Source organism: Strongylocentrotus purpuratus, unplaced genomic scaffold (assembly GCF_000002235.5).
Source record: "Strongylocentrotus purpuratus isolate Spur 01 unplaced genomic scaffold, Spur_5.0 spur5_scaffold_10, whole genome shotgun sequence".
NCBI classification, from domain to species: domain Eukaryota; kingdom Metazoa; phylum Echinodermata; class Echinoidea; order Camarodonta; family Strongylocentrotidae; genus Strongylocentrotus; species Strongylocentrotus purpuratus.
This window is the reverse complement of record NW_022145595.1, coordinates 13,969,402-13,986,921: the sequence shown is the minus strand read 5'-3', so window position 1 is coordinate 13,986,921 and position 17,520 is coordinate 13,969,402. Positions and strand designations below refer to the sequence as shown.

The window sequence follows — 17,520 nt, the reverse complement described above, 5'->3', positions numbered from 1 at the left end:
ATATATTTATTTGTTATATTATGTAGCCTTCATACACTGTGTTACATAACAATCAATGATAACGAAAGACTTTTTGGTCAATTTAACCATCGAACATTACCGGGAATGAAATATGCACATTGCGATCCTCGCAATCATTATCACGTGATGAGCCGTGGACCATTCACACATTTCTGTATGTTAAAGCCATGTAAAATGTGTTCAAATTTACATTAATTCCAAATTTAAATTATAATAGTAACAAATGTATCGCCGCGATGAGGAGATTCCGAGTGATTTACGCTCTAACATTCAGAACTAACGATGATAATGATAATCGAGAAGGCAATGCCATTGGCAAAACTGTCAGTTAGATTCATCCCCCGCGTATTTGTGGCGTTACAATTTGCGTGTTAATAGGTATACTAACTATACAAGAAGCAATTCCCACAGCACAATGACAAGACACTTTATTTTTATGATCCCGTGTCTTGTTTTCCCCAAACAATTCCCCTTCCTCGGTCCGTGCTTGAACCGTGTTTCATACCATGTAACGTCAGACGACCATGTGCACCTTTACGTCCCTCGTGCAAAATTAAAACACGAATGACTACCCTTTCGTACCAGCCTTTGGAGAGAAGCATAGATATATCACACACGCTTCACTTGTTTATGGTCATTTTCGGGTTGTATTTCATGGCGATAGTTTGTGGGGGCTTGCCATTAGAGCGGATCGGCCCTCTGAAAAACGTCACGGGGGGGGGGGGGGCTACTATTACGATCATTGCCTCGTAAAACCGGTGAACTTCTAAATGATATTCTCACAGATTATCCACTCTGTATTAACAGTGTGTGACATAATGGCTCTGCCAGCTTTCGAAATAAATTCCCTTTTTTTGCGGAATAGGAAGATATTTCAGCAATAGAAAGATTGTTACTGATCATGGAAAATAAATTGTTCTTACTATTGTTTAAACAATATATTTATTTGAGACCTTCACATACTTTATCACCCCCAGAGGCTTTCCTTCTGATGGGAATCAGTTTCTTCCAAACCCCACCCAAGCCACCCACACATCCCGCACACAGAAAACAAATTGATTTCTGCATATGCCCTAGCTTTTGAAGACGTTTATTTGTCCCTGCAAATTGCAAGTTGAGCGTTAATAAAAATTGAGGTGAGAATAAAAATAAAGAATCGACTATGAATATACCTTTGATATCATGTATCAAAAGAATAACTAGCTTGTTAACAAGCGATGTGTACTACGGTCATCAATATCTTTTTTTTTATCATTCAAGTGATCATGATGATGATTTTATAGCGCTTTATTATTATGATTCTCATTGGAATTATCATATTTTAATTTGAAAGCCGTTGTGGTCGTTTTAATATGCATAATTGCGGATTTTCTTTAACATGATTTCTACAAAGGTTACCCGTCCGGAATCGGTAAACATGCGTTCCAATCCCTGATCCAAAGAAAGTGACAGTAGCAAAACAAGATTCTGTTTCAAATCCGTTCGCTTGGGTGCATCTCAACTACAACCCATGGGAAGCATGGAAAAAGACAGAGTAGTCAGGGTTGAGGAATGTGATTTTTTTTTTTCTTCAGCCGTGGATGGAATTTGAACCATGCTCCCATGATCTGTTTAGGCTGACGCTCTACTATGATTTCAGTTTGACTGTAATGGTATATCTTCACCCAATCAGAGAAAATGAGATTGTCTCTATCAAACGTGTAGAGGTGTCGTGGTCGAGTGGATACGTCGCTGGACTGTCGATCGCAAGGTCCGCGGTTCGAGTCCCGCCGCGGCACTAATGTCCTTTGGCAAGACATTGATCGACATTTGCCACACTCAACCCAGGTGAGGTAAATGGGTACCTGGCGGGAATTAATTCCTTAAAATGCTGGAGCGCTGTATAAACGGCTGCTAGGCTATAGCCGGGGTAATAATAAATGTGCCTCGGAACAGAATTATCTAGATAGTTGGCGCTATAGAAATGCCTATTATTATTATTATTAAACTGAATGAACTAGTTTTCGTGTTCAAATTGGCAACGCGTCTTGTCCTTCCTTGTGTGTTCCCCTTATCCTGTTTGCCTTCTGAAATATGAATTGAATCAATTTAATTTTATGCCATGGCATTCCACAATTTACAAGCTTACATTTCTGCAACGTTAAACTTTTCTTTCTTTCTGTTGATATTGTATTATATTTCTGATTCTTGTTTTGTACTCGACTCTCAATGAAATTAAACCGTGTATTTAAGATTTCGACGCGGATTTCACAAACCGACGTGATAGGCCAACATCTTGATTTTTGTCGATTTTGAATTATGGCCATTTTTAAATCAGTTTCAAAACTATATAGGTCACCAGACCTCTTGATTACCTAATAATGACATCATACAAAATGGCGTACGCGTACGCCTTTGATGAAAACTGGGATAATATTCTAGGTTGTAGATACAATCTGCGCATGCGCAGATAAAGGTCACTTGTACAAAACTGTTAGAAACTCACTGAGACTATTATTGGATACATGAGCACGAAACTTAATGCATATACCTGTGATACATTGTATTGAACACGGTGGAAGTAATCCTTTCAAGAGGGCAAATAGAGAATCACCTCCATGACTTTAGCTCTGATTATTCCAAAAGGCACACAGCGGGATTTATCTATGTTTAATAGATCTGTGGATATGTGGGGTTATGTAAACCATATGCTAACTACGAACTGGTCTATTGGTGTTGCAAACCCACGTACATGTAACTTACTCATATAAATTATTTATAGGTCCAACAAGAGCGCTATAACACTACGGACATAAAATATGCACTGTGTTACATGTCACGATTTACTCACTTGATGCATAATTGATTACATAATTGACAAAGTCTAGTTATACATGTTTATTGCAAATGGAAATTGCTATAGCATTATTACCAACTGACTGCTGAAAGCACCTTGTTATCCACAAGCAGGCACAACGGATTTTCCTAAATTTTTGAAAATGTGTGATTGCGTTTATTCGCTCTTTTATTGTCATAATCCATTCAGGTCTCAATAGCTGAAAACAACAAAAAGAAAACTTACCATGCATTGTGTAATATATTATTTAAAATAAGGAGTCCGAGTCAACGTTGTAAATAGCTTGACTGTATAACCAATGGTTATTTATGACAACTAGGTCCAGGCGCGGATCCAGGATTTCTTAGGGGGGGGGGGGGGCCCAAATTTGAAATTTTGCGAGCCAAATATTGGTACGTAATGGTGACCAACAGTGACATAATGCGGGGGGGGGGGGGTCGGTGCAGGGAGGGGCGAGTTTCCCCCTCCCTCCTCCGCGAAACGCGGAAGCTTTGACGTTTATTAAATTATTAGAGAAAGAAGACGATTCGTTGTACCGTTCTCGAAAAAAATTCTCGTCTGAATTAAGTTTTTCACCTCCCGCGCGAAGCGCGGAAAATTTTACGATTTATTTAACTATTAGAGAAAGAAGACGGTTAGTTGTAGAGTTTTCGACTCTTAATCCTCGTCTGAATTCAGGTCCCCCCCCCCCTCTGCGCGAAGCGCGAAAGCTTTTAAGTTTATTTAACTATTAGAGAAAGAAGACGATTCGTTGTACCGTTTTCGAAAATAATCCTCGTCTGAATTTAGATTGTCCCCCTCCCGCGCGAAGCTTGGAAGCTTTTACGTTTCATTAAATCATTCTAGAAACAAGACGATGCGTTGTACAGTTCTCGACTCTTAATCCTCGTCTGAATTCAGTTTTCCTCCTTCCGCGCGAAGCGTGGAAGCCTTTACGATTCATTAAATCATTAGAGAAAGAAGACGATTCGTTGTACAGTTCTCGACTCTTAATCCTCGTCTGAATTCAGTTTTCCCCCTCCTGCACGAAGCGCGGAAGCTTTTACGTTTCATTAAATCATTCGAGAAACAAGACGATTCGTTGCACAGTTCTCGATTCTTAATCCTTGTCTAAATTCATCCTCCCCTCCCCCTCCTGCGCGAAGCGCGGAAGCTTTGACGTTTCATTAAAATATTAAAGAAAGAAGACGATTCGTTGTACCGTTCTCGACTCTTAATCCTCGACTGAATTCAGGTCCCCCCCCCCCCCTCTCGCGGAAGCTTTTAATTTTCATTAAATCATGAGAGAAAGAAAACGATTCGTTGTACCGTTTTCGAAAATAATCCTCGTCTGAATTTAGATTTTCCCCTCTTCCGCGCGAAGCTCGGAAGCTTTAACGTTTCATTAAATCATTCGAGAAACAAGACGATTCGTTGTACAGTTCTCGATTCTTAATCCTCGTCTGAATTTAGTTTTCCCCCTTCCGCGCGAAGCGTGGAAGCTTTTACGAATCCTTAAATCATTAGAGAAAGAAGACGATTCGTTGTACCGTTCTCGACTCTTAATCCTTGTCTAAATTCAGTCCCCCCCCCCCCTCCCCCTCCTGCGGGAAGCGCGGAAGCTTTGACGTTTCATCAAAATATTAAAGAAACAAGACGATTCGTTGTACAGTTCTCGATTCTTAATCCTCGTCTGAATTTAGTCTTCCCCCTTCCGCGCGAAGCGTGGAAGCTTTTACGAATCCTTAAATCATTAGAGAAAGAAGACGATTCGTTGTACCGTTCTCGACTCTTAATCCTTGTCTAAATTCAGTCCCCCCTCCCCCTCCTGCGCGAAGCGCGGAAGCTTTGACGTTTCATCAAAATATTAAAGAAAGAAGACGATTCGTTGTACCGTTCTCGACTCTTATTCCTTGTCTGAATTCAGGTCCCCCCCTCCCGCGGAAGCTTTTAATTTTCATTAAATCATTAGAGAAAGAAGACGATTCGTTGTACCGTTCTCGACTCTTAATCCTTGTCTAAATTCAGTCCCCCCCCCTCCCCCTCCTGCGGGAAGCGCGGAAGCTTTGACGTTTCATCAAAATATTAAAGAAACAAGACGATTCGTTGTACAGTTCTCGATTCTTAATCCTCGTCTGAATTTAGTCTTCCCCCTTCCGCGCGAAGCGTGGAAGCTTTTACGAATCCTTAAATCATTAGAGAAAGAAGACGATTCGTTGTACCGTTCTCGACTCTTAATCCTCGACGGAATTCAGGTCCCCCCCCCCTCTCGCGGAAGCTTTTAATTTTCAATAAATCATGAGAGAAAGAAAACGATTCGTATACCGTTTTCGAAAATAATCCTCGTCTGAATTTAGATTTTCCCCTCTTCCGCGCGAAGCTCGGAAGCTTTAACGTTTCATTAAATCATTCGAGAAACAAGACGATTCGTTGTACAGTTCTCGATTCTTAATCCTTGTCTAAATTCATCCCCCCCCCTCCCCCTCCTGCGCGAAGCGCGGAAGCTTTGACGTTTCATTAAAATATTAAAGAAAGAAGACGATTCGTTGTACCGTTCTCGACTCTTAATCCTCGACTGAATTCAGGTCCCCCCCCCCCTCTCGCGGAAGCTTTTAATTTTCATTAAATCATGAGAGAAAGAAAACGATTCGTTGTACCGTTTTCGAAAATAATCCTCGTCTGAATTTAGATTTTCCCCTCTTCCGCGCGAAGCTCGGAAGCTTTAACGTTTCATTAAATCATTCGAGAAACAAGACGATTCGTTGTACAGTTCTCGATTCTTAATCCTCGTCTGAATTTAGTTTTCCCCCTTCCGCGCGAAGCGTGGAAGCTTTTACGAATCCTTAAATCATTAGAGAAAGAAGACGATTCGTTGTACCGTTCTCGACTCTTAATCCTTGTCTAAATTCAGTCCCCCCCCCCCCCTCCCCCTCCTGCGGGAAGCGCGGAAGCTTTGACGTTTCATCAAAATATTAAAGAAACAAGACGATTCGTTGTACAGTTCTCGATTCTTAATCCTCGTCTGAATTTAGTCTTCCCCCTTCCGCGCGAAGCGTGGAAGCTTTTACGAATCCTTAAATCATTAGAGAAAGAAGACGATTCGTTGTACCGTTCTCGACTCTTAATCCTTGTCTAAATTCAGTCCCCCCTCCCCCTCCTGCGCGAAGCGCGGAAGCTTTGACGTTTCATCAAAATATTAAAGAAAGAAGACGATTCGTTGTACCGTTCTCGACTCTTATTCCTTGTCTGAATTCAGGTCCCCCCCCTCCCGCGGAAGCTTTTAATTTTCATTAAATCATTAGAGAAAGAAGACGATTCGTTGTACCGTTCTCGAAAATAATCCATGTCGGAATTTTGTTCCCCCTCTATCCCGCACGAAGCGCGGAAGCTTTTATGTTTCGTTAAATCATTAAAGATTCGTATTATAGTTCTCGCCTCTGGATCCTCGTTTGAATTCAGGTTCCCCCCCCCCCCCTCCCGCGCGCAAAGCGCGGAAGCTTTGACGTTTCATTAAGATTAAGAGAGAAAGAAGACGATTTGCTGTACCGTTCTTGATTCTGAATTTCAAAGATATCCTTTGTCTGCTCCTTTTTCTTCCTACGCCCCCGCCTGGCTACGTGCCTGCGGTCCGATAAACATATTTTGATACCTTGTCCGACCCCGCAAGCTCAGGGGTTTAAGGCAATAATTTACGGTCAGATAAGCATTCAGGGGCCCGCCTTAGGGCCCCTGGTGGGGTCGAGACGGCGGAGCCGGCCCCGGAAGCTCAGGGGTTTTAGGCGTTTAACTAAGGTCCGATGAGCTTTTTTTTTGTATACCTTATTTTTTGTGTGACACTGGTAGGACACTATTGGCGTAAAGTACAGGGGGCAGAGCCCCCCCCCCCCCCAAATCAGGGGTTTTAGGCATTAAATTACCGTCAGATAAGCATCTATGGGCCCCCGTAGGGCCCTATAGGTGGAGTCCATGGGGGCAGAGCCCCCGGAAGCTTAGGGGTTTTAGGCATTTAATCCAGTTCAGATGAGCATATTTTGATGCCTCATTATTTTTTAACACAAGCAGTTAACTATTCTCTCTTTCTTGCTCTCATTCTATTTTATTTCTCTTTATTACACTTTTTCAAAAAAAGTGTAGGGGGTGGAGGGAGCTCGAGGCTCCCGATTCCTGCCGTACCTCGGGCCCTGACATGTAGGAATCTCAAGAATCATATTTCTTGCCTGGCTGTAAATTTAGGAATTTGTCATTTTCCAACAAACACATACAAACGTATAATTTACTAAAAAGTGAGAAAAAATCTCGGAAATTAAGTAATTTCAGCATTATTTGTAATCCACGGTTGTGGAATTAGAAATAAACCACGTTTGAGTTTGATTTCCCCCAAGCCCCCCCCCCCCCCATCAGTACGCAAGTATCTCCTCTTTTCCTTTTTTCTTTCCCTTTCCTTCCTTCTCTCTTATTTTTTTGATGGGGGGGGGGGGGGGGGGTCAACAGCCTGGGAGGCAAGGCTCTTTCGGCCCCCCCCCCGATCTCCTTCTTTCCCCTTTTCTTTTTTCTTCCACTTTTTTCTTTCCCTTTCTCTCTTCTTTCCCTTTCCCTTCTTTTCCTTTCTTCTCTCTCTTTTTTTTTTTTTTTTTTTTTTTTTTTTTTTTTTTTGCGGGGGGGGGGGGCCAAGGCCCGCTCGGCCCCCCCCCCCTGGATCCGCGCCTGACTAGGTCACATGTCTTACTAAAAATATAATTGCCGTGATTGTAGAAGTGAAAGCAATGAGACAAAAATGCCTTTTGGCGACTGGCCGCGTGCCACTAAACCTATTTGTCGAGCAGTTATTCAGAGTAGGCCTAAAAGCAAGTTAGATAACCCCAAAAGGCAGCTTGTAATGGCAGAGGATGTTGAATAATTAAGTATGATTAAAAAAGGAAAGTGTACCAAGGACTGTTGTATAAAACGTTATGGGGATACATAAAGCCTAGCCTCAAGTGGCAAGTGCATTCAGAACCTTTCTATTTGTGGGTGTCACAACGGCGTATCACGTAACCCGAAAATGATTTCTATGAATAACAAAAGGTTAGTGAAACCGCCATTTTGTTTACAGCCATTTTGATTTTAATAAAGATCTGAATTGGCAGCATGTGGCTACGTACTCTGTGGCTGGTCGAACAATCTGGTCACGTTGATGAAATAGTTTGACATTAAAGCCTAGCCGCAAAAGCTTTATAATAACACAGGGCATTTTCTTCTTTTACAGGATGTTTAGAAGCATTAACGCTAATTGCAAAACGGAAATGTCAAACAATTGGCACACAATATTAATTCGAGCACCGCTCAATGCTTTTGTGGCACTAAATGGCGTTATGGGGATTATGCGTAACTTTACGCATTATGAAGTGGCGTGGCATTTTATGTTGCGGTTACCTGGAAAACACATTTATCTGTCTTCAAAAAGTTGACAATAGGGCGGGTGATCGGTGGCAGTAATCAGTCATTTCAATATCAACATTTATTTATTGGCATATTTCAGTCGTTCATATATGACATACATTCCACTAGAGTTGAAAAACCTTATCTGAGTTTATGAACTTCTGTCGTATTTACTCTATCTATAATTAACCGATATTTTTCGTGAAAAGGGAAGGTATCTTACCCGACTTCCCGCCGTAATGTTGCTATACACAGTGCTTTCGTAATTGACCACGGGCCAGATTGTGACGTTGAGGGCGATGTCCAGTGTTCGACCACCACGTGCGGTTTCATTGCTGTGTCGGCCACACCCATGCCCATCGATACGAACGACGAACTCGACTGGACCCGAGAGATCCCTTGGAATAGTTCGCAATAAGTAAATTTCTGCAAAAAAAAGAAAAAATAATAATATACTCAAATGGCTTCAGTTCTTACAGTCAGAGGCGGACCAAGCCCCACCAAAGAGCGATTTATCAGCCGACGCGATTTTCAAATTTTCAGGAGCAAAAAAAAAAAAAAAAAAGTGCTCACTACCCCCACCCCCCCCCCCCCCCCCCCCCCCCCCCCCCCCCCCCCCCCCACCTATGAAATCCTGGATCCGCGCCTGCTTAGAGTAAATTTTGTTGAAGACCGTGATAGATCCCCTAGTGTTCGTAATTAATACAATAGCCATGTTCAGAAGTGACTTCCTAGTTGGCATAAGTTTTTGTCCTGCAGCAATAAATATTCCTAAATATTTGACTTACACTACCAGTTGTCCATACGCTATTTACTCAGACCAACTTGCCACGATTGAGTTAACACAACTTCCACCGGCACAGTCTTACTAAGCGTAACCTCCGGAAGTGGTGTCGCCCCCACAAGTCGACCTCAACCCATCTTCCGCATCTAAACCACGCTTTTTTATTGTAAACAAACACTAGCTTTAAAGCTGAAAATCACTCTAAATGCATCGAAAAACCCACATTTAGTAAACACTTTAGGTGTGACCCTGGTTGTGACCCAGGTCAAACAATCATTGTGAAAGGTCACAGATACTTCGAGTGCCAAGTGAGAGCATCCACACGGTCAATTCACGCTAACCTCTGAAAAAAGCAGGAGTAAATCAGGCGGCTTAAAGGTCGGTTGGCGTAGCTTACACTCATCGTATTAAACTTATCGTTCAGACGGTCACTGTTTTAAATTACTTTATGCACTGTCACTATGCCAGCACGTTGCACGGACATCCCAGTTTAGCTGTATGATAGCTGCCATCGGGATTATCTCTACAAGTAACAAGTCACTGCATCGACCTTTACGCTGACCTTATCATACTTACGCTGACTAGGTCTAAACACGACCTTTACACCAACCCAAATTGTCATCGTGTGGACACGGCTATTTACAGTCAAAATACTTAGATGGCCTGTTTTTAATTATTCTTCAATATACAAACTTTTGTGCAAACAGTTTCCATGATTTGATTTTCCCGCTAACCTCATGATTGTTTGTTTTTTATATCTAATTGGATGAAATAAATGGAAATCTTTGCTCACGGAGGGCCTTCGCTGTAGAATGCGTTCTCCCTCGAGAGATTAGTAATAGCAGATCAGTTGAAGTATTAATTAATAATCTTAAAAGGTATTTGTTTAATACGGCATATGATTAATTGTTCCGTAATTTCTGGACGTTCTATATGCAATGGTTTGTCCCTTATAATGCAGATGCTTTTTAATATGTGATCTTGTTTTTTTTTCACAAGTGACACACTTGAGCATTTAGGTTTTAAATGAATTTGGTGCCTTATGAATTTCAAATATTACTATTACTATTGTTATTATCATGTTTGTTTGCTTTTATTTCTGCGTTCAAAATAATACAATACATAATATAAATTGTGTTTACAAAGATAATATACAAAACAATTCAGAAGATAAACAATATATTCATGATACATAATGAATACAAAATAAGGAAGTGAGCTTAAACTTTTTTTTATAGATATATATCCATATATACGCACATATACATACATATATATATATATATATATATATACATATACATAGCACATGCATACATACATACACATACACATAAACACATACTCTCACATATAATATAATATAATATAATATATAATATAATATAACACATATAATATAATATATATAATCCAATCAATGAACGCAGGAGACCGCCATCGTGAGCGGTAAGGCTTGAAATTGATGTTGTTATATAAAAACGGAGATTTTCTGCCTCTATGTTCATTTAATAGTAGGAATTGTACCGATGAATACAAATTTCAGAACACTCTACATCAGGTAACGGTTAAAAAAAAATTGACTGCTTTTAAACGCTGTAAATTGAATATCTTTGGGTAATTATGCCAATATTGAAAACAAAATATGAGGGTAGACATAAAAATTACAATGTAATTAATGTCGAATTGTCGAGCGCTCACCAATTAAAGTCTTGTCATGTTCTTCTGGTCCATCGACTATCCCTTTTCTGATTCCAAATGTTTCCCTCGCAACCTCCCCGCCGATGATGGACACTTCAGCATGTCTCACCCATGAACGGTACTGATGATGAGCTATTGTTTGGTTGAGCACCAGATCACCCTGAGATGCACAAAGAACGCCAAAAATATTTAGATTTTATGTAAATCAAATTAATACAAGAAATTAAATACTCGGTTAAAAGTTATCGTTAATAGCTCAAAATTTAACTCGTTTTAATTCGTGTCAGACTAATAAGGTCTAACAATACAGTTGTGTATCGAACCTGTCATTTTGGCCAAAATTTTGCTATGATCCAGCGTCATTAAGGATTTATGTCTATTGGTTTAAAAGAGGTGCTCTGTAATTTCATCTGAAGTGCAAAATGACAATGGTCGTGCTTCGGATAGATGGACCGGTTTACTAACATGTTGAAATGTTTTTCAAAACAAGGATTTCTCTTGACAACTTGAAAGGTTGTCCAATGCGTGACCGACATAGCAATAAGTAATGTTTGCAGACTGGATTCCAAGTATTGTTGTTTATACATTAATAACAGGTAAATGGAATAACTCGTCACCATATAGGTCCCCAGGAAAGAAACATCCATACATCTGAAAATGTAAGTAAACCGGTTTATCACTAATACACATATATTTTGTGGCCTTAATTGTTCAAATATTAAAATCCTAATTTATAAAATCGGAGCACTGTTTAAGCAAAGTATTCGAAGAAACCTTACTTTAAATAGTAATTTTTAAGATGTGAAAACGATGTATACAAGTTTAGTTAATAACTTTCAGAAGGTCAATTTTCCAACACCTCATTCTTTGTACATGAGCGGATACAAGGGAAAATATAGTCACGTACCCATTTAAGTACAATTAATAACACATTATTTATGAGACATGAACATTTCATGCTAATTTGTGTTCAGAAATATATTCTTAAGTCCACGGTATTTGGCAATTTTCTGTCCAATACACGACAATAAGGACTTTTTAGATTTGCACGACGAGAACGTGGACTGCCACGTGTGACACCCTTTCAAGGCAATGTGACGTCCTTTCCGGCAATGCCTTAAAAGGACGTCACATTGCCTTAAAAGGATGTCACATGTGGCAGTCCACGTTCTCGTCGTGCAAATCGAAAAGTCCCTATTGTTACAAACAAGACGAACAACAACAAAACACTTCAAGATACGAACATACCTTGTGTCGGCTGTACATCACTCTACCCTGAACGGTTGTGTTGTAGGAGGCGTCGACGCACAGCGTTAAATTCTGAGAATTTTCTTTCAAAATTGCGCCATTTTCGTCGACCCTCAGACAACGCACGGTGATATGATGAATGGTTTGGTTCGTATGGATCCCATTAAATGTGCGCATGCTCAGTTCCCCGGTTGTATTGTCGATGCTGAATATGCTGTCTAGGTTTTCTGAGGTAAAACATGTGGGGGGGGAGGAGGAGGGGAATATGTTTAAGAATATGTAACGCATGCATCCACCCTATGGTGGTCATTCAACAAGCATGACTGCTCGGACGTCTACGGACATAATGAAAAGGGTGAGTTTTTTCGCGGCCATCAGAGTTTATTTCGCAGACCGTTAGGGATATGGAATTAGAGGTTATTTGTACCATAATCTGCGATATTCAAAAATTAGAGATGTCATGTGACCCTTAATATCCGCAATATCGACACATTTTTTTAGTTTTTTGAGGGTCAGCTCAGTATTTCTCACACATGCATTCTTGGAATGGGGATAGTAATGTGTTTCCTTAAAAAGTTTTTCTACACTTGTACTGTTACAGTAGCTCTTGTCGGTGTCGTGCTGGATAGGGGTGGAGGCAGTTGGTATATGCGTGGATATTGCAATCTCTCTTTTAATCACCCGTGATTACTTTCAAGACCTGGTTTCTTTGGGGTTACAATGTTTCATGGAAATCATGATGAAAGAGAACACGCATTAAATTTGTGAAATCAACTTGTGTTTCGCAATAAGGACTACTACACTTGTTTTGTTTTTTACTTTTCCCTTTTTTTCTCAATCGAGTAGATGTAATAACTTTCTCACATTATTGAAATATAAACAATTTCTTTCACGTTCCAACTCACAAATCTCTACAAAAGATTTGTATTCAATTAAACACAAATTATAATGAAAATCAGTTCTTGGACTGCTTTATTACCTGATGAAATTTCGAATGTTGTCGAACCCGCAACCTCGCTGCCAGGATTGCCGGTAGGTTGGTAGAGGAACGCAAGGGACTGTGTCGGGAACTCCGACTCGTGGATGCGCATGACGGAACTGATCCTACACATGCAGGACGGTTCCCTGTGTCTCACCTTCAAGCGAATCCACGTGCTTCCTTCACTCACCTTACCACAGAGATGAGCTGTTGCTCGGACTGGTAATCTTATATCATTCCCTTAAACAAAAACGTGAGAGGTGGGACACAATAGATGATTGCTAAATGAATAACGTAAACAATCTGCATTCCTTACCGAAAAAGGGAATGGTATTGATACAGGCACTTGCTCTGTAAAACATAATATACCTCTAAAACATATCACCGCAATTAGAATAGAAGCGAAATTTGGAGATATAATAATAATAAGAGGACGAATTCGCTTTTTATATAGCGCCAAATACGTCGATACAACGATGTGACTTATACAGTGCGTCCCAGAAAAAACGAAACCGAGAAGTATCGATGTTTTATCATAACTTAATCACAACCATAATTAATGAATGATACATATTTGGAAAGCTTAGAGTCTCCTCTTTTAGTTGATGCTACTCAAACGATGCATATTTTACGCATGAGTGATTAAAAGCAATTTGAAGGAAGTAAACCAAAAAGACATTTGGCGGGCGGTATCTGAATTTCGAAGAAAAATTCACATTTCTAGAAAGTTGAGTTTCTGCCCTTTTATATGACACCTCAATCAGGAAAAATGAGCGAGGAATAACAAAGTTCTGTTTGTTTAAAGTAGCCCTTACATTTTCATAATTTTAACAAACGAATTCGTTTTCACTGGGTGCCTGCCGTAGCAAAAAGCAGATTTGACAAAAGACTTAACTCCGTTTCGTTGACAATCAGCCATGCATGAAGACTCTCGTCTACGGCTGATTGTCAACGAAACGGAGTTAAGTCTTTTGTTAATTTCGTTTATTGATACGGCGGGCAGCCAGTGAAAACGAATTCGTTTAATAAAATTATGGAAATGCAAGCACTACTTTAAACAAACAGAACTTTGTCATTCCTCGCTCATTTTTCCTGATTGAGGTGTCATATGAAAGGGCAGAAGCTCAACTTTCTAGAAATGTGAATTTTTCTTCGAAATTCAGATACCGCCCGCCAAATGTCTTTTTGGTTTACTTCCTTCAAATTGCTTTTAATCACTCATGCGTGAAATATGCATCATCTGAGTAGCATCACATGAAAGAGGAGACTCTACGCTTTCCAAATATGTATCATTCATTAATTATAGTTGTGATTAAGTTATGATAGAACATCGACACTTCTCGGTTTCGTTTTTTCTGGGACGCACTGTATAAGCACTTTACAGATATATTATATATTACCCCGATCATCGGATTCAGGCTTATCCGCACACAATGTATGCTCATTCTCCACTCCCTGGGGAGCATTCCAGCCAGTCGCCAGTTTTCAAGCGCACCCTTGCTCATCCAACCACATTAACTTTCGCATCTTACCGGGTATCCATTTAAGATATGAACACAGAAATGACCATATGAAATATAATAAATATCTCGCAATTTTAATGTGTATAAAGTATTTGAAGACGGAGTTCCCACCACCTCGAAATGAAATGTTATATCGTTCATAATTATAACAGTGCATAAATAAAGCATTTAACGGAATACAAATGATACACTCTTATTAGAATAGCGACATTTTTTCATTACCCTGACTATTTCGTCAGTGTGACTTTGCTTATTCTTTGTATTTATGTCCGACCTTACAAAACCCCTGTATAAAACAATGTTGTTGTTTTTTTGACAGCCAATATATCCACTCAAGCTAAATAGGTAATATAATGAGCACATGATTTTATTGATTTTCGATTGGTGGCTGAAAATGAAAGAATATGTGCCGTTTTTATGCTCATATACCATTTATATACTATTTTGATATAAATCAACCATCTGAATAAATAAAAATGAAACCGGTCATATTGAAGAAGTGAACTCTCAAATTGATTTAATTATTATGGGTGTACATGGTATTTACGATAAGGGCCAAGCTTTTATCGTGGCAAAAGTTAGAGTACCATTTTTATGTAACCGGTGTTTTTTATGCGAATGTTCATGATAATTTGTTTTCAAGATTTCGTTTTTTAATTAATTTATCTTCATGCATGTTTTTCCTACATTTTATAAACAAATAACAACATAATAGACAAAAACACGTAGCTGAAAGTAAAAGTAATTAAATCAATACAGCATTATCAAAAGACAGTCATGAAAAAACGCTTGTCACATGATATTAAGCTAAGCTTAAAGGTGTGGCAATTTATCAAAATACTAATATCGTAATTACAAGATATAGAAGAGAGGAATACTGAAAAAAATTCTACTTTCTTTACCTTTTTGTTAAGGCAATATCTGTGTCATTTGGGAAAGATTAGTTTATCACGTTTTATTTCCAAAAGAATGCAGGATGGTTATACTCGCGTTGCGATACCACTTACCCGTAATATTTGTGATTAGCATCAGACTTCCGGTTGTTGAATTTATACTGAAGTATTTCTCCAAATTGGCGCCGCCGTCTTCGCGCGCTGTCCGATGGTGGTCGTGCCGAATGCTATAACTGATGTCGGCACGCGCGTCGTTTACCGCGTGGCGCGTTAACGCCAAGACCCGCGCTATGGTCCGGTTGAGCGGGAAATCGGCAGGAACGGAGTACATGTATTGGTTTGCCGGGAAGTACACTTGAAACCCTGTATAAAGATACAATTGATTTGATTACATGAATAAAAAGCCTATGGTTACAAGTTAAAGACATAGTCACATTTCGTAAGACTAACATTAAAATAGGATCAATTTTGTTAATGAAAATACGTTATACGTGCAGCCGTTATACTCCTTTGCAAACCTCTGCTACTTATGATAATAATGATATTGGATTTATAAGTCGCCATATCAACTTAAAAAGGCGCACTAGTGCAACAAATGAAAAAAAAAATACTTAAACATACTTGTACAGAAAAGAGGATATAACACAAAAATAAGAAAAAAATCATATCAACTAAAAGTAAAAACTGCAAATAATGCGTTTTAAGATTGATTGTGAAAGATTTTACTGTAATAATATCTCTGATCCCTCGAGGTAAACGATTATAGAGTAATGGCCCATTATAAGCAATGGCTCTCTTTCTCCACTTTGTTTTAGGTTTTGGGAGAACATGCAATCCAGACTTTTGAGAACGTAAAGATCTGGCAGGTGTGTAGTGACTAATCAAAAAAATATTGTACTGTGAGGCAGATCCATGTACACAATTAAATAATGCTCGTAGCGTGTATGTGTTTTGCAGGTGGTAATGAATAAAAATAGTGTAATATTGTGCTGCCTTAAAAGTAAGAACTTTGTGAACAATTACAACTTATGGTACCGTTCCTTTGTAAATTAGGAATAATACCTTTACAAGATTTTGTTGTTGCATTTCACGTTCCCCTTTATATGTTCATGATAGTATATGGTGTATTGAAATCCTGAGTAGAAGATGGGGTGCAAAACGAGATTCCCTCGATTCATGATGTACTCTCTTTCAATTCATTCAATATCCCATTTAATCATTCTTCTGTCTGCCCTGACGGACTTTTCCCCAGAAAAGGATATACATGTAGTGCAAAAAAGTTAGGAAGAGAACGATTTAGTATTAAACAAACATCGTCAAAATTCAACAAGAAGATTAAAAAAATTAATGCCATATTAAATCCGAACATGATTTCTATTAGTAACGCAACAGGAAAATGCCCTTGATTGCATTCCATGGACATCTTTTGCGAACGTGGAATATGATGACCCCTGCCTCAAGTTTACGGTCGTTCATAATGCATTTCATTCCTGCGTTGCTGGAAATAGCTCACTCTTGGATGATTTCCCTATTAAACAAAATCGTTTTTCAACCATGGTGTTGTAGGACATCTCTAAAGATGCTGCGAAAGATATTTAGTTGTATAAACAAAATATTCTGGAATAATTTCAATTTCGTCAAAACAAAATAATCGAAAGTGTTTCGCCGAGCGATGATTTTTGCTTGGTTTAGATTTTCTCTTTTTTTTGCTCTTATAAGCTACCATAGGTTAGGTTCGGCACTGTCGCCATGTTCTTCAGTCAGCACTGAACGCAGTCAGAAATGTAGTCCAGTTTGACTCATTTACCAGTTAATCCGTCAGTTGCCATTCAAGTATTCCCGACGAAGTTTTGTCCCGCCACAGAAGTGAGTGTTTAGATTAATATAAACTGGAATGTGAACTGATAAAACGGAAAATAAGATAGTTTCAAGTTGAACTGTAAAATAAGCTTCACAGCTTAATATCTCCATTTACGGCTGGACTCCCAAACTTCATTTTTCCCTTTCTTCAACTATTCATTGCATTCGATTTCTACGCTGACCTGGAATAGGAGACGAAGGGATTAAGTTATTCCAAGATGACAACTGAACAAGATGTAAAGGACCTCAAGATCAAGAGGAGAACTGCAAATGCTAAG

The 17,520-nt window shown here is 39.3% G+C and overlaps 1 protein-coding gene across 1 annotated transcript in view; it reads right to left on the bottom strand.

Moving 5' to 3' along the window:
* The window catches only part of LOC105437406 (proto-oncogene tyrosine-protein kinase receptor Ret-like), a 30,821-nt gene extending 13,688 nt beyond the window's left edge, over positions 1-17,133 (bottom strand). The window contains exons 1-5 of the mRNA XM_030980125.1: positions 17,106-17,133; positions 12,967-13,206; positions 11,988-12,214; positions 10,740-10,899; positions 8,478-8,680 (exon numbers count right to left, since the gene is read on the bottom strand). Of these exons, the coding sequence (XP_030835985.1) occupies positions 8,478-8,680; positions 10,740-10,899; positions 11,988-12,214; positions 12,967-13,206; positions 17,106-17,133 (858 nt within the window). The remainder of the gene's footprint in view (positions 1-8,477; positions 8,681-10,739; positions 10,900-11,987; positions 12,215-12,966; positions 13,207-17,105) is intronic.
* Positions 17,134-17,520: the final 387 nt, after the last annotated feature.